The sequence below is a fragment of the Pteronotus mesoamericanus genome, unplaced genomic scaffold, assembly GCF_021234165.1.
Source record: "Pteronotus mesoamericanus isolate MK-2021 breed Mesoamerican mustached bat unplaced genomic scaffold, CSHL_Meso_final contig_557, whole genome shotgun sequence".
Classification (NCBI taxonomy): Eukaryota; Metazoa; Chordata; class Mammalia; order Chiroptera; family Mormoopidae; genus Pteronotus; species Pteronotus mesoamericanus.
The window spans coordinates 1-26,138 of NW_026555200.1; the positions used below are offsets into that span (position 1 = coordinate 1).

At 57.7% G+C, this 26,138-nt stretch overlaps 1 protein-coding gene across 1 annotated transcript; it reads left to right on the top strand.

Moving 5' to 3' along the window:
* The first annotated feature begins 225 nt into the window (after positions 1-225).
* On the top strand, positions 226-24,824 carry ALDH4A1 (aldehyde dehydrogenase 4 family member A1). Its single transcript, XM_054579666.1, has 15 exons — positions 226-529; positions 8,154-8,247; positions 8,811-8,903; positions 11,502-11,549; positions 12,397-12,552; positions 14,050-14,199; positions 14,285-14,359; positions 15,379-15,566; positions 17,946-18,019; positions 18,700-18,896; positions 19,054-19,101; positions 19,988-20,140; positions 20,873-20,994; positions 21,797-21,915; positions 22,595-24,824. The coding sequence occupies exons 1-15, from the start codon at positions 471-473 to the stop codon at positions 22,705-22,707; spliced, it is 1,689 nt and encodes a 562-aa protein (XP_054435641.1). The 5' UTR covers positions 226-470; the 3' UTR covers positions 22,708-24,824.
* Positions 24,825-26,138: the final 1,314 nt, after the last annotated feature.

Genomic DNA, 26,138 nt, shown 5'->3' on the forward strand with positions numbered 1-26,138 from the left:
GCAGAGGCACGCCAAGGCAGTGAACCATACGCCCCGCCCATACTTGTACTTTTTCCGCTCTCTCATTGGTTCTTTCATCCCTCTCCCCTGGGCGTTTAAGCCCACGACATAACCGCCTCTCTGATTGGTCCAAGTACTTCCATCTCTCACTCTGATTGATCGATGGGGCTCACGCCCCCTATCGCTCGGCCCTTTCGAAAGCAACTGGGTCATACCATAAAGAGAGGAGGAAGAAATGTGTATATTTCAGGGCTTGCCCTATGTCACGTAATGGCCTCTATCGTGCGCTAAAAAAGAAAACTACTTATTAACACAGGTAAATATAGAGGTATTTCGATTGACCTGACTCAGAGGACGGCCAGAGTGACCGGAATCCCCCTCTTTCCGAGGTAGTGCGCTCCGGGTGGGGCAGAGCGGTCAGCTGCGCTAGGGGCGGAATGCCCCGCGCCTAGCCACACCTGGAGCTGAAGATGGTGTTGCAACACGCTCTCCGACGGGCGCTGCTGGCTTGCCCCTGGAAAGGGGCAAGGTGAGTGAGCACAGGGCCTAGAGAGACCCAGAACGACGCTGAGGGCCTAGGGTCCAGGAGTTGCTGGGCGTCTCCCGCATGGGACTCCGTTCCTGCCGGACCCCCGCCGGGCTCCAAGGGGTTCCCCTCAGCGCGGGTCGCTTCCTCTAGTGCTTCCCGACCCGACCCAGGCCTTCCACTGCGACTCCCCAGCCTTCTTCCTACAGTAAGGGAAACCCTTTTCCCGAATCTTGCGGCCGTGTGGGGTGCCTCGGTGCTCTCCTGGCTCCCACGCTCGGGGAATAGCCTCCTACGTACTCGTCTTGCTCCGCACACGGTTCTTTAAAATGTGGCCACTTCCAGATGACGCTGGCTTCCTCCAGGGACACCCGTGTTTTTGGCACACCACACTCTCCCCTCCCCTCCCTCGCTTTCACATTCAGGATCCACCTCTGGGAGTCCCTTAGTCTTCCCTCTCCTGTCTCTACCAGGATTTCTCTCTCTCTCTCTCTTCCTCGCCCCTCCCACCTTTTTTTTTTTCCCTCCCAAGTTAACTATTGGGCAGAAAAGGGACTCCTTTATTGTGGTAGAGGGAATAATATTAATGTAGTGCTTATACTGTGCCAAACCCTGTATTAGGCACTCGGTATATGATTTATTGTAATGACTGAGTTAATACATTAAAGTGCATTAAACAGTGGCAGGCCCATAGACAATGCCCAGTTATTATAATGATCACTGTTGTCCCGTGCATTTAAACTTCTGTGTGGTAGATACCATTATTATTTCAAATTACCGATGAAGAAGCCAAGGTGTAGTTGCGGCTTGGAGGTGCCCTGCAAACCCAGATTTGCGACCCCCGCCCCCCCCAATACGGAGCTGGGTTCCTAGACCCTTGCTCACTCAGTGACAGATGTTCGCACAGCTCCTTCCCACTCGGGACTGGGTGGGGAGGTGAGACACAGACTCTGCTTTGAAGGGGCTCGCCGTCTGGCCAGGCTGCCCCTCTATGGGCCCGTGTTTCTGAGGGTCTCCCCTTCAAAGCTGAGCAGTCTGCCCCCAATTTGAGTTTTGTTTGCCTGACCCCCAGGACTGTGACCAGCTTGTCTCCTCTGCTGAGCTAGGCCCTTTCGGATTAATCAGTGTCCCAAGGGGTGGCAGAACAGTGCCCTGGGCAGGAATCCGATACTGCTGGGTGTCCTCCCTGGGTGGGGAAAGGATCGGAAAGGGCACAGGAAGAGGACACGGAAGCGAAGGGCTCCTCTCCCAAGCCAAGGCTGGGGCCGCTCTTGCCAGGTGCTGTCCTCTCCGCAGGTCCTCTGCTCTGAGACCACCGCTCCCAGACTCCAGATGGAAGTCCCACAGACTGACTTGTTTACTGAGAACCCACCCTGTGCAGTGACGTTCTTTAGTGTTTTCCTTTTTGCCTGGAGGACCAGGAATCTCGGCTGATTTTTAAAAACACTTTTGACTGTGTTTTCTTTTTATTCAATTAGTATGTGTTCATAGTGAAAAATACAGATAATGCAAAAGAATACAAACATCACTGGTAAGCTCACCACACAGATAACTGCTGTCATCGCTTTAAGTAATATCTTTTGACTTTCTAGGAATGTATCTACTTAAAAAACACCAGCAACGTGAAAAGGGCTCATCCGCAAATACTGTTAAAAAAAGTTATAGTTGCCATATAATATTATATTTGTTTCAGGCATACAGCATAGAGGTTAGACATTTAAACATCTTACAAAATGATCACCATGTCTGGTACCCATCTGGCACCACACAGAAGTATTACAGTATTATTGACATCATTCGCCGTGTAACTAGGGAGCCTGGTACAAGAGCAAGTAAGGGACAAAAATTAACATTCCTTGTACATTTACTGTGTGCCTGGGCCTAGGCTAGTTTTCTTTTTTAATTTATTAAGTGTAGACACAGATATAAATATGTGTCTTGGCTTTTTGCAAAGACATACCTGAGGACGCCCGTGATAAAGTTAATGAAATAGAGAAAAGGGCAGGAAGTCGGGGCCAAAAGAGAGAGGAGGCAGTCCAGTAAACACGCCTGGTGTTTACTAGTTTAAGGCCTTGGGTAAGTTTGCCTTCCTTCCCATGGGTCTTACTTGTTTACACAATGGAATAGGGATGGTAAAGCCAAAGTCCTGGGTTGCTGAGGAGCAAAGTGAAATGCCAGGGGCCTGCTCCCCGGTGTGTGCTGTGTCGTAGGTTGAACGATGGAATACGTGGAGCCTACAGTGACTCTAAGACTTTCTTCTGAAGTGGCTAGAAAGTTCTCAGTCAGGTGGCAGTTGGCACTGGCACATGTCGGAGCACTTGCTTTCAAGTGCCCAGCACCTGGCTCGGCACACAGTAGGTGCTAAACTGCTCCTATTGGAATGGGCAGAGGACAGTGCGGGGTTGGGTCCTGGCTCCTCCTGTTAGCAGGTCTGTGGCCCTGGGCACATCACCTGATCTATCTGCGCTGTCGCTTGTTCCCTTATGGAAGATAAAGATAATAGAATTGTCTTGGAGATTGAATGAATCCATGCCCGAAAACCACTTTGAAGTGCCTGGCACCTAGAGGACTGAGTAAATGTGGCTCCGTCATCATTTTGATCCCCTCCTCCACCAATGAGCTGCTCTGAATGACTGTCCTTTATCAGGAATATCAAGACAAGAGGCTCTTGATGCACCACAGGAACGATGGCATGTGTAGAACTCACATGTCCTCAGCCCTTTCCCTTCACTTGGATTAATTACCCTGATGCACAGGCCCTTCCCGGGGGGTGGGGGGGGACACCTGCTGTTCGTGGGGAGCTTCCCCCCAGACCTTTCCTTTCCCGGCAGAGATGACATCGTGGAAAGGAAAGCCCTAGGGCTGGCTGGCAGTGCCAGTGGACCAGTGTGTGACCTTGGGCAAGCCACTCCCGTCTCAGGGTGGCCTCTTTCCTCAGGTGGGAAGCTCTGGGAGAGAGGAGGACGAACCAGTCCTGCCAGCCCCAGTGGACCGCAGGTCTCCGAGATGATCCAGGTGCTTCTGCCATAGGGCGCATCTCCTGGGTGAGGAAGACCTGGGTTCAGACCCTTCTCCATCACTTGAACATGAGCCACGAGGAGTAACATAATCTTTTCACCTCAGTTTCCTCATCTGTTGAGTGGAGGAAATAATACTGTTTGTAGGGTGGATTCAGTGAGATAATCGCTTAGCATAGGGCCAGGCATGTTGTAAGTGCTTAATAAATGTCCCTTGATGTCTTCCAGGGCAATAAAGTGGAAGCAATCATCCTGGGCGGGATGCCCCTCCCTTCTGGACCTGCCCTGGGCCCCATACTTCTCTGCTCACCTCCAGGGGGAGGCCCCTTATTTCTGTGATAAGAAAGATTAACTTTACTAAGTCCCAGATAACAGCTGGAAAAGCATGGCTGCTGAATGAAGCAAGAGGAATTTCCCTTCTGCTCTTCTTCTTGGCCTGGGCCACCCCTCCCCTCAGCCACTGGGGAGCCCAGGGCCACCTGCGTCCAGTCCCAGGTGTTATCAGGAGAGCACTGGCCTGGGAGTCCAGTTCTGGGGGCCTGGTGTCAGCTCTGACACCTCTTGTGCATTAAGTGTTTTGAAAGGTGTTTCTCAAATGCGTACCCAGGGCCGGGCAGTGTGCTGGTGGCGAATGGAAGGCACACAGGCCGGCTGAGCAGAGCTTATGGCCTGGTGGGAGCATGGCCAGCCGGCCAGCTGAGCTCTGTAATGAGGGCTGTTACCAGTGCCGTGAGAGAAGGGCGGGGCTAAAGAGGGTCCAAGGGGGGGGGCCTGTCCACGTGGTGCGAGGCCAGTCACGTGAAGAGCATCCCACGCAGAGGGGGCCACAAATGCAGCCAGCGTGACTGGTCACAGAGAACGAGGTGGGAGGCGGTGGGGGCGGTGGGACGTGGGTCTGGAGGCCTCCGTGAAGATTCTGACTTTATTACATAAGAGACGAGAGGCCACGGAGTAGTTTTGAGCCAAGCGCTGACTCGGTCTCTGTGTCCAATGATCAGATTCGCACGTTAAAACTAACTTTGGCTGTGATTTGGAGAGTAGCTTGGTGGCCATGGAGCAGGAGTGGCCACTGCCGTCATCCAGGCAAAAGCTGTTGGTGCTGTGGACCAGGGTGTAGACCACAGGTAACCCGGGAGGGGAACTGAGCTCCCCCGACGGCTTTCCCGTCTGCAAATGTCCGAGGTTGCGTCGGCCGGTCCACAGCTCTGTCCCGCGCTGACATCAGTCAAGCAGGGGTGTTCTGATGTGGCTTTTTCAGATCTGATCCTGGTACAGGGTGGGGAGGGGCAGCTAAGGCCTCCTGCCCAGGCTGTGAGGGCCCTGGGGGAGCAGAAGGGACACTCCAAGCTGTTAAGGAATCTGAGTCAAATTCGGACTCTGTCCCGGGCTCCTTCCTCAAGTGGGAAGGCTGAGAGCTGCCCTGAGAAAAGGCGGGTGGGGTTCATCTCTGCCTCCCAGGGCCAGGCACCCGGTGGGTGCTCAGGAAACCTGGGGAGAAAACGTGCCAGCCTTTTCCACCTCACTGTGTTCGCGCTGAGTCCCTGAGGTGTGGAGTAAATGTGCGGTGAATGCGTGATGCAGCCCTGCCTGGAAGGGCCTTGCCGATCCTTGTAGAGGCCCCATGTTTTGCAAGTGATTCATCTACGCCTTTTTCTGAGCCCATGAAAGGTGAGCCAATGGAAGGGCGTTCCTGTTAATCCCAAAAGGCCCAGGAGCCAAAAAAGAAAAAAAAAAGCCACATTTGACAGGATTCCTTGGATCTCTCCCTCCCCTCCCCCAACCCTTGACTCTGACCTTTGAACTAGTCCCTATTCCCTAGGCCACACTCAGACTGACTGACAGCTGTACCAGGGCCTGGACTTCCCAGGCCTGGAGAAAGCCCGGGGTATGAGATCGGAGGCCCACAGTGGACCTCTGCCCTGGGGGAGGTGGGCAGGCCTGCGGAGCTCTGTTCTGACACTGCCTGGGAGGGAACAGGGAAGGGAGAGCCTGTCACCCCCACATTTCCAGCTTTTGCCCTTGGGTGGGATGCGGTGCTGTGGATTCCAGCAGGATTTGCCCAGCACCTGGGCCAACCCCTGACCCTTGGGGGTATCTGGCAACCAGTGGGCCTTTGGAAACCTGGCATGGTGGAGTAACCGTTCTGGAAGGCCTTCACTGTTCACAGAAAAGCCCAAGGGCAGGAGGAGTGAGGCTAGGCAAGCGATTTTACAGTAGTTCTCACAGGGACCTGCAGGGAACCGGGGGTTGGGGAGCAGAGGCCCGCAGGGGTGAGAAGGACGTGCTGCGGTCTCGGAGCAGGTGTGGGTTTTGGTCTGGGAATGTCTGCTTCAGAGCCCATGCTTTTCCCGCCCCCCAGGAATGGGGTTTGGCGGGGTGGAGGGGGGAACTCCTGGCTCCAGCCCAGCCCCCCTTCTCAGCTGACGCTCAGTGGCACTTTCTTAGCTTAAAGAGGACCCGGCCAATTCTCATGTACTGACAGGTGGTGGTGCGCTGGTCCCCGAGGCTCAGAGGGGCTGCTGGAACCTTCCAGATGGCCCTAGGGGTAGACCCCGCCCTCCTCTTGCTGGCCTCCCCACTCTTCCTTCTGCAAGGGGCGGAAGGAAGGGGGTGGATTTTAATTTATTAAGCACGTCTACAGCGGCTTAGCATTATTATCTCTTCAGGTCTCCAAGTAACCCTGAGAAATGGGAGGCACCCCTGATCAGTGACTTGCTCAAGGTCACACAGCTACCGGGAGGCTGAGCTTCCAGTGGTGGGGAGGGTAGGGCCTGAGGCTACGACTGGCTTCCTTGTCCTGGTGGGTGTGGCCTGGGTCGAGTTGGGGAGGGGAAGAAGGTCCCAGTGCTGCTTTGCCCTGGGGCATCTTGGGTGACTCAGTGCTGCCCCCTCCACCACATGGGCCCCCTTCTGCTCTTCTGGGCCTGGCCTGCCTCTCCCAGCTCTTCTTAAACCTGCTCCTGGCCTCCGCCAAGCTTGCCTCCTCAGAGAGGCCCTCCGGACCACCCCAGCGGATGTGGCTGCCCTGCCCTTTTCCTGGTCGCTTCTGTCTAGGGAGGGTTTATTTCTTGCCCGCATCCCCCACTGGAGGTCAGCGATGAGGAGCCAGAGGCCCTGCTGTCTCTATCGGTGCTGTGTCTTCAGGGTCTGGAACAGCGGCAGAGATGTAGCAGGTGGTCAGCAACCTGGTAGACGAATGAAGGACTGGCCCTCACGGCTCCCTTACTGTGTCCTCCCTCCAGGCCTTCGAGGCCAGCCCTTTGAGCCCCCCAAGCTCTTCCCACTGAGAAAGGAGAAAGTGTCCCCAGCGTCACAGCCCGGCCGCTTTGTTCTCCTGCAGGGCACAAGCCCCCTTACCAAGCCTGGGCCGCAGGCAGGTCTCTCTCAGGCCGTGATGCAGTGAGGCGCAGCAAGACCGCACCCTAGTTTTACCTAAGCGTAGGCAAAACCAAGGTCACCATGCCACCCCTGAAGTACCAGACCTCTCCCCCCTTGCTCAGTGTGGGCCTGCCCCCAGTGTGCAGCCTCCCCCCTGCTTCAAATAGGAGCCCCACTGGTCCAGCTGCAGGGGTGATCCTGGTGGTCTCTGGCTGCAGGTGTCGACACCAGAAGGAGATGGTATCTGGGTGTTTTCTGGATTCAGATGCAGGTCTCTCCACATCTTGGTCTTGAACTAGTCACTTTCCTTCTAGGAATAAATTACCTTATATCTATAAAGGGGCTGCCGGTGAGACCCATCCGATGGGCCTCTCCGTGGTGGATGGGAGGCGCTAAGAAGTGTAACAAGCTCTGTGTGTTAGGTGGCCTTTGTCGTTAATGTCCTCATTTACAGATGAGAACACTGAGGCCTGGAGGAGAAGCCCCGCAGCTGAGGCTCCAGCCCTGGAATGACTGACCCTAAAATTGTACCCACATATCCTCACCTCCTGTGACCCCCAGACACGTTAGAGGTGGTGGTCACTATCAGTGAGGTCCTAAGGGTCCAGACTGAATGGCAATGCCAGAGCAAGGAGTTCTTGAAACTCAGTACCCAGGACTCATGCTGAGCCCCCAACCAGCCCTCCCTGTCTTGGCGAACTGAGCCCAGGGCACTGCTCCAAGTTCATGGTCCATAGCTTGGACTTGCTGCTCACCCTGAGTTCAGCTCTTTGTGCCTGGAACTCTCAGCTGGTTCAGGCCTGATGAGACCCAGCTCTGGGATGTCCTGCCTCTTCAGCTTTAGAGAAAGTGACTGGGTCTGTTTTGGAATCAAGCTGCACTGTGGGGAAATGAAGGGAAATAAACCTTCTCCCTGTACAAACACTTAGAAGTGGTTTTGCATCTGTGGATTTAAACTTCAAACCGCCCTGTGAGTTTGTATCATTATTCTCACTTCTGAGATAGAGAAACAGGCTCAGAGGAGGCAGGTCAACATGCCCAAGGATACACAGCAGCAGGCCTGGGACTTGAACATGGATTTTGCATCCCAAGGCCTGACTCGCCCTGCCAGTCCTATGGTTGTTCTGGATTTCAGGATCCTGGGCCATCCCAGGATGCCCTGCTGGAGACAGGGGCTGGATCTCTCATGGTCCCCGCTGACCTGTCGCCTCTTTTCCCGTCTTTGTACCCAGGCTTCGGTGGCAGCACACCGCCTCGCTGAAGGTGGCCAACGAGCCCATCCTGGCCTTCACGCAGGGCAGCCCTGAGCGAGATGCATTGCAGAAGGTAAGGGGGGCTGCTAGTGGGTGGAGCAGTCACCCCCCAGCAGCCCCCAGATGCTGCTCTGTGCCTGTGGCTATTCCCTGCTCCTGCCCTGCTCCCAGCCCTGCAAGGAATCCTGAGGTCTGGGGAGGACTGTGTGTCTGGAGCGTGGGAGGGGCTGGGAGCAGCAGGAGGGTAACTGGGACCGTTTGGGGGCCTCAGTGCCAGCCAGGCGTCAGAAGCTTGCAGGTGTTTTATGCTTCAAAATGTTCTCCCATTAATTGCCAGTATTTTAAAAATGGTGAGATTCCACGTAAATTTCAGGTGCAGGTTTTTAAAAAATCTTCTTTCATAATGGGAAAACCTGACAAATCTGGCCTCACCTTCCTGCAGGACAGGAGGTGACAATCGAGGGGCTGAGTCCTGCTGTCCCCTGAGGGGAGCACATGCTCTCCAGCCACAGACCGGCCCAGCTGCCTGCCGGTTCTGTTCCAGCCTGGGCATCTGTACCCGCAAACTCCGCGTTGGGATTTAGGTGGGAGAGCGGGGGAAGGACGTGCCCGTCTGACATCCTGTCCTCTCCTCAGGCCTTGAAGGACCTGAAGGGCCGGACAGAAGCCATCCCGTGCGTGGTGGGGGACGAGGAGGTGTGGACCTCGGACGTGCGGTACCAGGTGTCGGTAAGTGCAGCAGGCGGGCAGGGCCCGGCCTCTCCCCAAACCTGGGCTCTGTCTGTCTTGGCACGTGAGCACGTGACGTGGCATCTCTCCGTCCAAAGGGCTTTCTGTCCACTCCCAGATTTGGGGATTCCCTGCGCCGCTGTGGAACGGCCAAAAGCAGTCCTGGGGGCTGTCGTGCAAGGTGCAGCTTCGCACCTGCTGGGGGAAGTTACAAGCAATGCCTGGCACCAGTCTCACCAGCGCTTTAGAGAAAAGGCCTCATTGAGCACTCTCTTGTAGGAAGCAGAGATTGAATGTCAGAATTAAAGACCATCCTTCCAAAGAAAGGGCAGCCGCTGAAGCCCCGGTCTGTGCTTGGGAACCACAGATGCAGCTGACAACGAGCTCATTTGAGCTAAGCACCCAGGGTGTGGCCTGGTGGACCCAGGTTCCATCCAGAAACACATTTGTGAAGCCCTTCCCACTGCACAAGCTCCGCCTTCAGCCCTTGCCTCTCCCCTTAGAGGTGGGATGAGCAGGCAGTTTTATAGATCCTCCAGGAGAAGCTCAGAGATGTTAAGTGACGGGCCTGGGGTGCACAGTGAGATGGAACAGGGATGGGAGACCAGCTCTCCCGAACGACACAGTCCACCGATTCTGATTCAGGTGAAATCAGCCACATCCTGACGATTCCTAAAGAGGAGTTAGAAGCAGCATATTCGTTAGCATTACTACGTCTTTTAAACCACTGGAAGTTATTCACTGTGACGTCAGGAGACTTTTCCGGCCCACCTTGGTTCTCACAGGGGTGCAGTGTGGCTTGCGTGACTTCACCAACTGGCCAGACAGCCACACTGTACCCAGCCCGTAACTGAGTCCTGTCCATGGGCCAGAAAGACCCCGAGGAATCCACACAGCATTTTCGGTTGTTCTTGAGGGATTTCTCCACAGGGAGGTTTCGGGGGTAACGGTGGGCTAGGGTGAGACAGCTGGGCTCCACGCCCCGTGATGACATTGGCCTAAGAAATCCACCTGCTTGGAGTTTATGGAGCCAGGACCTGGCCCGCACTTGGAGGCATCAAGAAATGCACAGGTCTGTGATTAGGGGGAGGGGGGGGGGGGCGGCCCTTTTGCAGTTGGGGTAAGCACGTCCTGGCTCTGTCCGATGGGCCCCTAGGCAGGCCTGGGCAGGAATAAGGGTGAGGACCCAGGGCCTCTACTCTAAGGGCTCCCAAGATGGCCCGGGACCGGGGTCACCCACCCAGGTGACCTGGAGACTCGGCTGTACGCAGCGTCCAGAGGGCCCGACAGCTGGAGCCGTCGGAGCACACGCTGGCTCCCCGGGTTGCGTCTTCATAACTGCCGCTCCCCAGGTCTCTGGGGCCACCGTGGCACCTGGGGTTTTCCCAGGTAATGGGGATTTTGGTGACCCCTGGGTGGGCACTTCTGACTTTCATTTCTCATGTTGCCTCGCTGACCTGGCCACATGGTGATCACTGGGGCCTGGGCGTTCAGGCAGGAGCAGTGTCACTGGGACATATTGCTGACTTGGGGTATCTGTCGTCCATTCAGACATGCTGAATTGAAGGGCCTGACTCCTAGCTGTCTTCTCAGGGCCCCTAAGTGTCACAGGTCAGTCACAGGTATGGACAGGAGACAGGTGATTGTGCCCGGTGTTAAATGAAGGGGGAAGGGCCATTTTCTACTAAAACCTAGAATGGGCAGCCCAGTAGAACTTGCTGTTTGGATGATGGATATGTCCTATATAGGTGCTCTCTGCCACAAGCCACATGTGGTTATTGAGTCCATGAAATGATGGTCGTACCGCCGAGGAACTGAGTTTGCGTGTCATATGCCTATGGCTGCCATGTTAGACAGGAAGGCCCCAAACAGTCCATTGGCAGACTAACAGGTGGCAGAGTGTTGATGATCACAGTGTAAAATACACTACCAGCCTTTGGTAAAGAAAGAAGTGAAATTCCTTGCCGCTTTGTCGCGCATGCTGGCACCCAGCGCTACCAGGGTCAGAACTGTCCCTTTCCGGTGAGGGGAATGGCTCTGTCCCCTAGGGACTTGGGGGTGTGGCAGGGATGCTGAGCGCCGCGATCCACCGGTGCATCCTTTCCGGTACCCATGGCGGCAGTGCCCATCGCTGAGCCTCGTCCTCGTGCCAGACCTGGTCCGAAGAATTTCCGCCTGTGGCCCCATTTGGTCCTCCTCTCCATGCCATGAGTCGGGAAGGCCCCATCCCCCCAGTGGGTAGACTCGGAGAGGGGAGGTCAGCTTACATGGGCCCCGCAGGTAGTACGAGGCAGATGGAGATTCGAACCCATGTCCATCTGACCACAAAGTCCATGCTTTCCCTGAAAGGCCATGCGGTCTGTGCCCTTCTCCTGGACCCGGAGCCTTCGGGAGCGGGAACTGAGTCTTACTCAGAGAACAGCAGGTGCCCCGTAATGCTCAAGGGGCAGAGCAGTGTGAGCCGGGCTCCCAGAGGTTTGCAGGGGAGAGGGTGACTGTGCTGAGGACTGTCACCCAGAAGCCAGCTCTGAGCCCCAGCCCGTCACCCCGTTCTGGTACCTCCCCCTGGCCAGTGACCTCCCTCTTGTTTTCTTTCAGCCCTTTAACCATGGACACAAGGTGGCCAAGTTCTGCTATGCAGACAAGGTGAGTTCCTGGCGACTTTGGGGTAGGGGCGCTGTCCTTGATTTGTCCTGCTGACACAGAGGTGGGGTCAGACACGGTTCCCCTCTGGCTGTGGGCATGGGGGTGCAGTTGGGACTGAGGGCGTCCCTGGGCAGGTGTCTTTAACTGGGCCAGCCATGCAGTGGTTAACTTGAGCCAAGTGGGAGCTTCCTTGGTCAGGGTTGGGACATTCCCAGACATGTCAATTGCTGGGACCCTGGCGTGATGTGTGTTGGGGGGTAGGAGTGGGTGTAGATTCTGGAGGGCTGTGTCTGGAAAAGCTGGAGACATCATGAATGGAAAGTCGGACAGGGAATTGGTATCATGGAGGGCCATCAAGAGGGGAGGGGTGACCCGTGGCAGGGAGTGTAGGAGCTGACTTTGTGTGGCCATGAGGGCAGTTGACACCTGGGATGCCCACAGCAAGTGTGTGCCTCGGGCCGCGGCTCTGGGCTGGCAAGGACTGGTGGCTCTGGAGGGCGGGCTCGGGGGCCCCGGGCCCCAGGAATAAGGTGAGGCCCAGATGGGACCACGGGAGAAAGTAGAGCAGGTTTAACAGCTGAGGGACTCAGTGCCGAGCGCTTGGCGTGCCGACCTGGCTGGCAGGTCAGATGTCGCCAGACCGGCAGCAGGACAGGTGCTGAGCCTGGCGTGGCCTTGCTAGCAGTGGGACACAGGGTCTGCAGCTGTGGATGGGGGACACTGATGGCCCAGGGAGCGGGGGTGTTCCCCGGGTGGAGCGTGGCCTTCAGACCTCTCCCCCATTGCTCCTTCCCCTGGGACCCTTCCTGCTACGGGGAGAAGCACCCAGCCTTTTCCTCCTCATTAGGCCCTGCTCAACAAAGCCATCGAGGCTGCACTGGCCGCCAGGAGAGAGTGGGACCTGAAGCCTGTCGCAGACCGGGCCCAGATCTTCCTGAAGGCTGCAGACATGCTGAGTGGGCCGCGCAGGGCAGAGGTTCTTGCCAAGACCATGGTGGGGCAGGTGAGGTGCCCATGGCCACAGTTGGGGCGGGAGACAGTTGCACCCCATCCGCTTGGGCTGATGTCAGCTGATGTCTGGGTACCAAGGCCTGTGTTGCTGGCTGGAGACTCAGAGGTGTCCTTGAGGGACAAGGCCTAGGAGAGGGAACAGTCACACATAAAATGTTAGACAAGGTGCACTGTGCTAAGCCTATGTGTCTGACCATGGAAACATCCCTCCCCCTCCCCTGTCCCCACCCTAGGCCAGGCCTTCGTCATGCTTTGCCTGGGCTGACAGTTGCCCCGTGCAGACCTCGAGTTTTTCTGCCACCTCCGCAGGTCACTCCAGGCTTACAGACCACCAAGCTCTGTCACTGAGGGTCCTGCCCCAGACCCTGAGCCCAGCCCCCCAGGGCCCTACCTTCCCGCCCCATCCAGCTTGCCAGCTGCTCTGCCCTTCCCGCCAGGCCGTCGTGCCATGATGGCGCCCGCCTGGACCTAGTGAGGTTCCTGGACACCACAGGCATCGCATCTCCCTGCCTCTGCCCTGTGTGCCTTTTCTAGGTTGCTTGCTCTCTTCTCTGCCCTGTGAACTCATACCTATCAGCGGCCAGCCCAGATAGCGTCTCCTCTGTGAAGCTTTCAGAACCTTCTCTGTCCAAAAGGATCAGTCCCATCCTATTGAATGCAGTTCATTTGTCAGTTACAGCTCAGACTGCATTGGGTGTAATCACTTCCTATGTGTTTGTTGTCCCTTTACAAACTTTTTGGGAACAGTAATTGTGTTAATGTTCTCCATCTTTCCGGGCCTTGCATCATGTCTTCCTGGAGTCGTTGAAGCTCCTGACAAAGGTTTTTTGAGTGATGCCTCTGAGCCAGAGTGCTGAGAAAGGAGCAGAGGAGGGAGAATGGGTTGGTTTCACGGTTCTCAGGAAGCAGCCTCGGGGGGTTCGGGGCAGCCCAGCGCCCCTCCTGTAGTGAGTATACGCCCACTGCACGGGCGTGGTATGACAGCTCCGCACCTGCCGAGTGTCTCCTGACTTTCTCAGCAGCTCCTGGAGTGGGTGTCAGGCTCCAGAGTGTCCCAGGTGAGCCACACCTGGGCAGGAAGAGACACACACTTTGAAGACCAGATGAAGGTGCCTCTTAATTTGACTGAAGACTTGGGAACTTGTAGGAAGTGTGGTGGCCATGCAGAGTAGGGGGCAGTGCCTCTTAGCTTGGCTTCCTTGGCTGCATGTCCTGAGCAGGGGCGGGGCCGTTCTGATCCGGGAAAGGCCCATCCTTGCTGCCCTTTCCCTGTGGTTCACCTTCACCACTGGGAAGAACAGACAGTCTAAGGAAATATTAAGTCACAAGGCTTCCTGGTTCTTGGCCCAACACGCATAGTGAGGGCACATACTCCTCCCGGGCAGGAGCCACCAGCACCCTGCACATGATGTCACTGTGGGCAGAGTCCCACCTGAGGGCTGACAGGGCACGTCTGCCACCGCTGAGCCCTGGCCCTCCCGCCTCGCAGGGTAAGACAGTGATCCAGGCGGAGATCGACGCTGCGGCCGAGCTGATCGACTTCTTCCGATTCAACGCCAAGTTCGCTGTGGAGCTGGAGGGGGAGCAGCCCATCAGCGTGCCACCCAGCACCAACAGAGTGGTGTACCGGGGGCTGGAGGTACCTGCAGGGGTGGGCGGGCGGGCGGGCGGCCGGGGGCTGCCGGAAGCCTTGGGCCTGGCCTCACTGCCTCCTCTGTCCCCAGGGCTTTGTGGCAGCCATCTCGCCTTTCAACTTCACGGCCATCGGCGGCAACCTGGCGGGGGCGCCGGCCTTGATGGTGAGACCTGGGCAGCGGCAAGGGCGGTGGGAGCTCAGCGTCAGTCCTGTCTCAACAGACCAAAGGACACGCTCAAGTCCCCGAGGTCCCAGCCCTAGTCGTGGGGAGAGGCTCGGGGGGTGGAGGCAGCGTGGAGCTGTGGAAAGGCTCTGGGGTCAGAGGTTGGTTAGGACTCCCGTTTGCCCTGCTCCAGGCGACCCGGGTTAAGCCCCACACTTCTGAGGCAGTTTCCTCATCTGCCAAGTGGAGATTATAGGAAAGCCTGCAGTACAGGGTGGTGAGGAGCAAACGAGAGCAGGCACATGACACGTCGAATGCCAGGCGGGTCTGGCCCTGTGCGGGTGAGCGTATGGTGCCTGTTTGTGGTGACGATGCCCTTTAAACATTTTTTTATTGTGGGCACTCTGACAGGTGTCCATCCCCCATCCCCCCCAGTGGTGATGGTAATTACAGCTCATGTTGGAATGCTTGCTCTGTGCCTGGTGACTTGTTCATCAGGGTCACACGGTCACACAGCTAGTGACTGACGGGACAGATGAGGATTCAGGCTTAGTTTTGAAGTCACTGGGCCGCGTTGCCATTGTCAGGGTGAAGACGACCGCCGCCCTCGTGAGCTTCTGATCTGAGGGGGCAGCCGTGGCCCTGCCTTCCGAGGGCCGGTGGCTTGAGGAGTCGCAGGAAGAGGGAGCCTGGGCCCCACGCAGGGTGGCCGGGCCACCTGGGGGCACTCATGCCTCTGCGCACGCCCCGGCGCCCATGTGCCCTCGTCAGGACACATGCAGGCAGCACTGCCACCCCCAGGGGGCGCCCAGCCACCAGAAAACGGCAGAGCAGAGCTGCCCGTCAAGGGCTTTTAAAGCACAGTGCCTGCCCCCTGGAGGTGTGGGGTCGGGTGGGGGACATCATGACCTGCACCGGGGCCTGGTGGTGCCAGGTGAGGGATGACCACACTTCGGGGCGGGGTGGAGTCCGGGCTGGGGTCCCTGGCCTTCTGAGTCATCTCCGTGTCTCCTGGGCAGGGCAATGTGGTCCTCTGGAAGCCCAGCGACACTGCCATGCTGGCCAGCTATGCCGTCTACCGCATCCTCCGGGAGGCTGGCCTGCCGCCCAACATCATCCAGTTTGTGCCAGCTGACGGGCCCGCCTTTGGGGACACGGTTACCAGCTCGGAGCACCTGTGCGGCATCAACTTCACAGGCAGCGTGCCGTAAGTCCCTGGGGGAGGCTGGGGCACAGGCTTGAGGGACGTTCACCAGGACACCAGCTTTTCACCTCTGCCCAGGAGCTGGGGCTGTGAACCCAGGGCCTGGCACTGACCTTGCTCCCTCACTTGCCGTGTGGCTGTGGGTGAGCCACTTCACTTCGTTGAGCCTCTGTCTCCTCACCTGTATAGCAGGACCGATGATCCCTTCCTTGCAGAGTAACCGTGGGGGGTTGTGAACTAGTTAACGAACAGGAAAGAGCTTTGCAGGCTGGAAGCAGCCTACAGGTGTTTGGCAGTACTGATTTTGATGCCGTCTGTGTCACTGGATAGGGCACAAGGGAGCTTGGAATAAATTGGAGGAGAGTCAGGACGGCTTCTTGGAGGAGGTGGCACCTAAGCTGAGGAGCTGGCCAGGCAAAGGGCAGGGAGGTGAGGGGAGTGTTGGCAGAGGGGGAGTAGCACATGCAGAGGATTAGTGCTAAAGCTCTTGTGCTCTGGGAGGCGGTGGTGGTCCCACGTGGCTGGAATGTGGAGTAGGGGGCAGGGGATGAGAGGGTGGGAGTGGGACATTGTTGGCTCATGACCTCTCACTCGTCCACCTGCTCAGCTGGATTCTGCTCGTGCTGAGTCTCAGCAGTGAACTCGTGAAGAGGACAAGGCCCTGCTCTCAGGGATTTTAGTCATGATTCTAAGGCCCCGTGAGCTTAACAGGTGTCTGGACTTTATTCTGAAGATGGTGGGAGACAGTGAAGGTTTCGTGGGGGAGGGGAGGGGGAGTAGCTTAGTCAGGGTTCAAGCAGAAATTACAAATAGTGGCTCTTCAGGGGGCCCTGGCCAGTGGCCCTGTTTTCTTTGACTCATAATAGAGATGAGCCAACCTTGTACAACTCTGATAGTTTCCTGGCAAAATCTACACGATGGCTTCTTTTGACAGCCTAGGTGTTCTGGTCCCCCGGGCCTGGCTTTCTACTCGGTACCACTGGCCAGAGGTGGGCGGGTGCCCCAGCTCCCCCAACGTGTGGGTCCCTGCCTGCCTGGTCAGCCTCGGGCACCGCCCCCGCCCCTACCCCTCTGGGCGCTGTGTCTGCAGCCTCTGTCCTAGACGGCAGCTCTGCCTGCTCTGTACACGTGGTGTCGTGGCCGGAAGTGGGAGGCTGGCAGGAGCCTCTCCACATTGGGCAGGGATGATGGGGCCTGAACCCGTGAAGAGACAGTGGGAACGGAGAAAAGTGTGCCAATTCACGTGAGAAAGTAGGGAGATTCGATCATCTCTCTGGGGTCGGTGGGAACGTCCAGGCTTGGGGCAGGACGGGCACCGTTCACAGGGTGGGCACCGGAAGGCCCAGCAGTGGGAGGGTTAGGGCACAAGTGGCTCAGAAGTTGGTTGCTTTGAGTTTCAGGGGCCTGTGGGTCATCTGAGTGGACGTCGCGGTCAGCACTGGGGTCCTTCCCAATGTCACCGGGACACACTGGCAGTGGCTTTTCTCTGCTGGCTTCAGGCTCCCCACCCCCCCCTTCCCTCCGAGGTTTGCCGGGAGGTGATGGCGGCATTAGAATTGCTGAGGAGGGCCATTTTCCAAAAGGCCCGCCCTGCCTGTCGCGGGCCCCACGGGTCCCTGCCTATTAGCGGGCGGAGCAGGCCTGGCCCCCATTTGCCATGCTCTGCTGAGCGTCGGGCGTAAAGGTGGGAAAGTCATAAATTAGTATTAGCTACTGTGTCGCTGGCTCCCTGGTGATTAGCATTTTTATTGTTTTGTGGTGCTGAGGTTGGTCACACTTGGAGCCCAGGGAGGAGGCGGGGGCCTGGCCTCCCTCTCTGGACCCCCCTCAGGTTGGCCTCTGGCGCCTGGGTGCTGGACTATGGGCACCACTCACAGACAGTGACAGCATCTGTCCTCCGTCTGGCCCCTGCAGTGTGCCCGGCACTGTCCTAAGCACTTGACTCTCATTAGAGCGAATCACAGAGCAGCCCTACCCAGTGGGATTGTCGCTTCCAGTTCCCAGATGAGGTGCAGAATTTGAGCTCAGAGAGGTTAAGTAATGAGTGGAAGATCACACAGCCATAGGTGTCTGAGTCAGAGCGCGAACCCAGTACCCACCCCAGCCTTCTCCACACTGTCTTGCCACCAAGGTTCCCCTTGCTCCCTCCCCATAAGTCTGCGATGCTGCCCATTTCCAGCGGCCACCACCTGCTGGGTCCCCCACCTCCTCTGCTGTGACCCCTGCTCACTGCCTACTAGGCTGCTGAGCCCAGCCTTCCTCCCTCGGGATTCCGGCCCCTTTCCTGGCAGGTCCTGTGCCCTTCCCCCAGGACCCTTACCCTCTCAGGGACCTGAGCTGCCGAGCCGGTTTCCTAATCCCCACCCTGTCCCCTCATTTCAGTACCTTTAAACACCTATGGAAGCAGGTAGCCCAGAACCTGGATCGCTTTCGGACCTTCCCACGCCTGGCTGGAGGTAAGGGCCCCTCTCCCTGCCCCCTCCCCTGTGGCTCCAGGGACCCCTCCCTTCCCTGGCTGCCATGAAAGAGGAGAAGGTGGCACAGCCGTAGGCGGGGTGGCCATGCAGGAGCTGAGACCTGGGGGGGGCCTCAGGCGCAGAGCCGCAGCTCTGGCAGGTCCCAGGGGTTGTGGAGAGCACCTGTGCATCAGAATGTGCATCTTTTATTCCTTTGTTCATTCATTAGTCGTTCAGCAAATTAAGTACCATGGGTAGTGAAGGCAGAGCTCTGGCAGTTGACAAGAGTGGACCCCCTCTCCTCTCACTGGATGGGGGGGGGCAGGGGAAAGCTGTGCCCACTTCTGGGAGTGGAGTGGCCCTTCCTCTGCCATTATATTGGGCAGCACCCCGCCCCTGGCCTCCACGTTTCCCTCTGTGTAATGGGGTTTGGTCCTGCTGACCTCTGACGCCATCCACCCTTGGGCGTCAGTTTTTCACCCATAGAGTAGGAGCGTAGCCTGGCACATTGGTTTCTGGGATGTTGCCCAGCTCTAACCCCGTGCGTCTCCTGCCCTCATCTGCCCAGAACTGGGGGCTGATCACAGGGCCCCGGGGACAGGTGCAGGCAGCGTGGTGGGCCCCTGGGCTGGCCAGAGGAGCCCACTCCTTCCTTCCTTCCCCCACCCTGGCCCCTGTAGAGTGCGGCGGGAAGAACTTCCACTTCGTGCACCGCTCCGCCGACGTGGACAGCGTGGTGAGTGGCACGCTGCGCTCAGCCTTTGAATATGGGGGCCAGAAGTGCTCCGCCTGCTCCCGTCTCTACGTGCCCCACTCGCTCTGGCCACAGATCAAACAGCGGCTGCTTGAGGAGCACAGCAGGATCAAAGTGGGCGACGTAAGCGGTGCCTTCCTCCTGCCTTGGCCCTCGGCCCATGGGCAGCTGATGGGGCTGGGGGCTCCTGCGTGGGTGGGGCTGGGGTGTGCGGGAGGGGGCTCCCTTTGTCTGGGGCCTGTGACAACTCCATCCCTTCCCCTGTCTCCCCTGCCTTCAGCCTGTGGAAGATTTTGGGACCTTCTTCTCCGCAGTGATTGATGCCAAGGTATGGGCTAGAATCCAGTTGTTCCTGGGGAGCCGAGCCTTGGACTGGGTAGAAAGGGAGGAAAAGACATGGGGGGACCAGACTAGGGGACAACCCAGCCCCACTGCTTCTGGGGAGCAGCCAGATTGCCCCCCTGCCTCCAGCTTCGCTAAGGGCAGGATCATCCAACCAGAGAACTCGCCTCCTACACACCCTTTAAGTGCACCTGTTGATACACACAGATGCAGATAGGCCCACACATCTGTGCGCATAAACCTAAACTCATGTACACATGTATACACACATTCATGAACACAGTCATGTGTAGGCATGAGTGTTGGTCTTTCCACGTGCACACACACCTTTCCCTGCATGAACAAGCCCACCTGCATGTGTGCGTGCAGAAGCATGCATGTACATGTGCATGCACATGCATGCATGTACAGAGGCACGTGTGTAGGTGTGCATGCACACATGTGCATGGGACGCAGGCATGTACAAGGGTGGACAAAGGGAGGTTTATCGCTGTAATACAACTAAGCATTGTGGTACTGAATAATGCAAGAATAAACTTTACGTATACACACAGCTGTAAATCTGTTGTTCATCCTGTACGTCTTCATGCTTAAACAAAGACACATGGCTATGCACAGGCCCATATATCCATTTATGTCACTTGCATGTTTTTGTCATGTTGCTGTGAGCACGCCCACCATTCTGGCCCGCGCACGGGAGCATGCATGCCTTCCCTCATCTCTGCGGGGCTCACGCAGACCCCTGGGGCTCTCCCGCCCCCGCTCAGAGCTCAGGTCTTTCAGGAGCAGGTGTCGTGGGGCGAGTGTGTTGCAGGGCTGCCGCTGGGGGCCCCCCAGCCGGTCCTGGACCCCCGCTTTCCCGCCCTCCGCAGTCCTTCGGCCGCATCAAGAAGTGGCTAGAGCACGCCCGCTCCTCGCCCGGCCTCACCGTCCTGGCCGGGGGCTCGTGTGACGACTCCGTGGGCTACTTTGTGGAGCCCTGCATTGTCGAGAGCAAGGACCCACAGGACCCCATCATGAAGGAGGTGAATGGGCAGGTGGCCAGGGACACGGGGCAGGACAGCCGCTCGCTCAGCCCCGCGCACGCTTGGGGCCCTTGCTCATGGTTTTCCTCCCGGGGTGTCCGATTTCTCAGATGAGGGAAGCGAGGCCCTAGAAAGCAAATGTCTACCACCCAGTGAGAGCAGGGCCAGGCTTTGGGCTCAGGCCCTCTGACCCCAAATCTAGTGCTGTGTCCTGACACTGCTGACCCTGTCCAGCATCACAGCACTTCCACTGCCACGACCTCCGCAGTGACCCTAACCACTGGCGCTCACAGGCTCGGCTGCAGGCCGGCCACAGCTGGCAATCCATTGAGCTGAGGGGGTATTATCAGTCCCGTTTTATGTATGAGAGGCTGAGGCTGCGAGAGGTCGAGGCACCGTGGAGGCAGCAGGGACAGTGATAACTTTGGTCAGCTCCTGGACCAGCTGCAGCCGGAAGTCTCCCGTAGATCTGTGGGTGTGGGCTTGGCTGGCGGTGGGGCAGAAAGGTTCCTTGGATCTTTTCCCAGGTTGGGGTGAGGTGGGCAGGGCAGGAGCTGGGCACGGGGCAGCCCCCTGAAGGGATCTAGCAGCAGGAGACGGCGCTTGGCCCTTCTCGCAGGGGCTGAGGGGCGGGCTGAGGCCTGGGGACCTGGAACTGAGAACAGAGGCAGAGGCCAGGGCAGGCTGGGAGGCCTCAGGGTGCTGGGGCTGACCTTAGAGCTTCTCTCCCAGGAGATCTTCGGGCCTGTGCTGACTGTGTACATCTACCCAGATGACAAGTACAAGGAGACGTTGCAGCTGGTTGATAGCACTACCAGCTACGGCCTCACGGGGGCAGTGTTCGCCCAGGATAAGTGAGTAGCTGCAGCCCTTCTCATTCTAGGCCTGGTGTCCTGTTCACATGCTGGACAGGACACCAGATCATGGATCCTAGAACCTGCTCTTGCTTTCTCACCACTCTCCTCACCTCAGCCTTGGCTGGCAGGCAGGCCCTCCCAGCACAGGTACACGGAGGCAGCCGGGCTGTCCTTTCAAGTACCGGCTCTGCAGCCCCACTGTTAAACCTGGATCTCTGGGGTGGGGCTGGGAATGGGCACTTCTGATCAGCTCCTCCAATCTGATGGGGTCCCGCTGAACGAGAGCATCGCCTCATGCTGCAGAGTGGGACCCAGGCCCAGGCCAGGGGCACCCTGCTCATCTTGCAGAGGCAGGGTTCTAACCAGGTGCCATGATAGTCATCCATGATTGGCTTTTTCCTTCCTCCATGGCTCACTTGCCACCCTTGTCTACCTCTAGAGAGAGTGGAGGGGGGAACGAACCTCAGGGTCAGGGTGGGTGCTCAGGGGTTCCCCAGCTGAGGGGCAGGACAGTGGGACTGGGAGGGGCCACTCCCTTGTGTGCGTGTGCCGCCTGACCCACATCCTCAGTCCTTGCAGGAGCCCTGCAGGGGGACGTTCTGATCCCCTTGCCAGAAGAGGAAGCTGACGCTCAGAGACCCTAAGTAACCGGCCCAGAGGCCCGCAGCTGGAGGCTGGCCCATGTCACTGTTCCAGGGGGGGCCTGGCGCCCACCTGGGTAGCCAGCCTGAACCCGGGTGGTGGTGGAGGTTGGACCTGGGGCTGCACCAGTGGCTGAGCTCCCTGCCCTGCCTCATAGGGACATTGTCCGGGAGGCCACAGAGATGCTGAGGAATACTGCCGGCAACTTCTACATCAACGACAAGTCCACTGGCTCGGTGGTGGGCCAGCAGCCCTTCGGGGGGGCCCGAGCCTCCGGTGAGTGGGTCCTCGTTTCCAGAGGGGAGCGAAGTTCCTGGCAGGAGACTGAAGAGTCTTCCATTCCAGGGTGTCAAGAGTAATGGGAACAGTGTCCTTCCCTGAGCAACGTGGGACGGGCACCGCGCTCCCCCCAAGTCCTTTCAACAACCTTCTCCCCATTTTACAAGGAGGAAACTAAGGCACAGGGGAGTGAAGCACCTTGTTCAAGGGCACATGGCTAGAAAGTGGTGGCATTGGTTTTTGAATCCAGCACACACAGCATAGACCACCATGCCCCAGGCTGTTCTAGCCCAGTTCCCTCCTATTTACAGATGGGGAAACTGAGGCTTGGATGGGGATAGAGACTTTCCAGGGTCCCAGAAGCCTAGCGGCAGAGCAAGTGTCCTCTCTGCAGTGCTCCCCTGCCTCCGAGATACCTGTGGCAGGTGGGATGCATGGACCCCGGGAGCGTCGATGTCCTGTCCACTCATAGCTCCTGCCTCACCTGACATCCTGCGAAGGGTGCCGCTCTCATATGTGCTTAGGAAACCCTGGCCCCTGTGAAACATTTTGTTTTACTTTGGTGACAGCCCATGCTGGTATCCCATTTTCTTCGTCCACCCCTCCCCACCCCTTTTCTCTTCTGCCCCGAGCTGTTGTATCTTTCCAGAAGAAAACAGAGCTGTCTTTTCCACAGGCACCAATGACAAGCCAGGGGGACCCCACTACGTCCTGCGCTGGACGTCGCCACAGGTCATCAAAGAGACTCACAAGCCTCTGGGGGATTGGCGCTACTCGTACATGCAGTGAGCCCACGTGGAGCCTTCGCTGTCCACCTGTCTGTCTGTCTGTCCAGGCGACTAACCTCAGTGCACTGGCCCCCTGAGCCTTTCCCCACTCCTCCCTGTGGGATGGCCCCCACTCTAGAGACAAGGGCTGGCCCCTTACCCCCTGCTGGCCCATACCCTGGTCTGTCCCCCATCTTGGGGTCAGGTGCTGCAGCTCTGGTTTGAGATCCCTGGGGAGGAACAAGCCTGCTGCCCCTCATCCCATCGGGGTGTCCTAGAAATTACACATCGTAGGTGCGACCTTGGTGCCAGCTGGTTCTCCCTCTGTCCTTTCTGCTTTTTTTCCACATAGTGGCACAGTGGTTTATGGCCTTGGGAAATGATGGGAGGCAGCTCCCGACCCTTTGGGGAAAAGGAGGCAGCTCCGTGCCCCGGCGGCAGGCCTCATTGCCCACAGAGGCTCACAGCCTGGGCCCTGGCTTCCCAGGCCTGCGGGCTTCGGTGTGACCAGCGTGGTCTGCAGGGTGTGGGCACCGGCTGACCTGGCCCTCTGTGGTCTGGGCCACCCACCTTTCATGCCAGCTCGCTACCCAGACCCACCTGAGCCAGTGGGTACCTGTGCCTGACCGTCAGCCTTAGATGCCCATGTGCCTTTCTCCTGTGCGTCCTCATGCCCACGTGGTTCCTGGCTGACTCCATGCAGCGAGCCTGGGGGCCGCTGGAGGCCACCTGCCAAGGTGTGGGATCGGTCCTTCCTGTTGGGGCTGTGATTTTGGAAATTGGGTGGACCTTCCTGCTGTGCCAGCTTTCCCTTAGCCCTCTAGTCCTGCCTGCGGGTGGCCACTCCCAGAGCCCATGCTGGCCTGGGGCCTCCTGCCGGGGCGCGGTTCCCACTGGCTGTGGCGGAACAGGCTCGGGAGAGGGGGCTCCCACCATCTCCCCAGCCCCTGAGACCCACTCTTGGGTCCCCGTCCTGCCAGGGCCGAGGATTGCCCATAGAGCCTTCCTCCCTTTGCATGCTAGTGGCTCTGTGTAGACTGGCCCTTGGTGACCTGTCCTTTGTTTGAAGTAGCCAATCAGTGGACTCTCTCGGATAGGTTGGATTCTGGGCGGCCAGCCATCTATAAAGAGTGACTTTGGACGGCAGTTTTTAGGGAACCCTAAAAGTGCAGGGCCCTCCTCAAGGACAGCTGGCAGGGGGTCCTCATGGGGTTGGTGTGGCCATTCCCCAAGTGCCATGATCTCACACTGTGGCCATCGGTCAGGGTGAGTGCCAATAGCGCCGGGATAGGGTGTGGGTCCTGCTTCCTTCCGGCTTCTGCGCTGTTTCCCACAGTGCCCGCTCAGGTGCCCGGGGTGGGTGGGCTGGAAACGTTGTGGTCCTGCTGGCTCTGCACTGTGAAGTGGCAATGGGGTTTGTCCTGATGTCACCCAATAAAATACCTGTTACTTCATCAAGTTGGGGGTCTTTCTGGTGGGGCTTGTGGGGGCTGGTCAGCTTCTAAGTCTGATGGCATTGCCAGTGTGTCATAGGTGTCAGCGGCATGGTGCCCTCAGTGTGACAGCAGGAGGGCCGGCACTGACGCATGGGGATACCTGCGGCAGGTGGCGGGGACTCTGGAACCTGATGGACCGGGTTCAGATCCCAGCTCCCCAAAGTTGTGCAACCTCTTGGACCTTCAGTCTCTTCATCTCTCTGCAAGATGGGAATAATCACACACACGCGTGCGCACACACACACACAGGTGGTCATGAGAATTAAGTAAATTGATTCATGTAGGTGTATAGAACAGTGCCAGGCACAGAATCAATGATTTGACAGTTACCCATTTTCCCCTTGTTATAACAACCCCTATTGTGTGCTATGATCGTTAAGTTTACGTGCCTGGATATTTTAGTCAGACCTTATTCTGGGTGTTTCCATGAAGGTGTTTTTGAATGAGATTAGCATTTAAATCAGTGGACTTCCAGTAAAGCAAGATTACCCTCCATACTGTGGGTGGACCTCATCCAATCAGTCAAAGGCCTTAACGGAACAAAGGCTGACCCCCTCCCACCCACCCCCCTGTCCCGAGCAAGGAGGAATTCTGCCAGCAGTTTGCCTTTAGACTCAACCACAGCTCTTCCCGGGTTACCAACCCCCATTGTGAGCCAATTCTTGCAATAAATTTCTCTCTGTCTGTCTCTATGTGCCTGCTATGGGTTCTGTTTATCTGGAGAACCCCGAGAATGCACGTGCTGAGGCCTGTGCATGCTTCTCTCTCGGCGGCCGTAGGTAAGTGCTGCTGTGCCGCCATTTTGCACCTGAGGACAGTGCAGGAAGGTGAGAGGACGTGCCAAGAGTGTGGCATCACTGGCCTGGAAACCCAGGTCTGCCTGGTTCCAAAACCCCTCCGCTCTCCACCCAGCTGCTCACACATGCACCGACTGCCTCACCACGCCCAGCTGCCAGACGACGGGAGGGGAGCGACTGTGGCCGGTTAGCCTGAGCCCAGCATCTGTGGGCCCAGCCCCACCTGGGCCAGCTGACTTGGAGGGGGAACACGTGTGTCCTGGCCTGTCCCCACTCACAGATAATGAAAAGGAGCCGCTCCTGAGCCACATCAACACCCCCTGTCCCAGGGTCTGTCAATGGGGGCTGTCGGGTGGAGGATCTCAGATATACACGAGGGGGGATGGAGATTTTGCCCTTGGCAAAGCCCCTGCCCTGCCTGATTTGTGCAAGAAGGAGCTTGTAACAATGGGCAGCACCCAGTGCCCGGGCTGGAGCTTCTGGAAGGGAAGGATGGTGATTGCATTTTATAGTCGGATATGTAGAGCCGACTGATGTTTTTGCATGAATGGAACGACGTGCTCGAGGCCACATTGAAACAGTAGCAGAGCTGGCTGGCTGATCACTGGCTAAGTGCTTTATCTGCCTAGTCTCAATACAGCCTTGACGTTGACCTTACCAGGCAAGGAGCGCCTAGGTGTACTATTACTTCAACCACCTGTGCCTCAGTCTCCTCATCTGTAAAGTGGGAGTAACAGGATGCACCTTTGGGGCTGCTGTGAGTATCCGAAGATGTGACGTCTAATGCCCTGAGCCTGGAGCCTGGCACAACCTGCGTTCAAGTACTGGTGGCTCCGTTTACAACACTGGCCTCCAGGCGGAGACCAGGCAGGAGTTGTGAGGATGAACATGTGGTGGGTGAATTCAGGAAAACGGCGTGACTTCATGACGAGGGTGGGTCTGCACCCTGCTGCTTCCTCCAGACCCCCAGGAGAGCCGAGTCAGCCTGTCGGCCAGGCGCCGGCCCAGGTGGCCCCTCATTTCCTTAGGGTGTACGCCCGACTGGCAGCCCGTGGGACAGCGGTGGCAGGGATGTCCGGCCACAGGCAAATGGTCCATGCTCCAGGCCCAGACCTGCAGCTGGGCCCCCGGCCACAGCAGGGAAATGAAGAGGCTCCTTG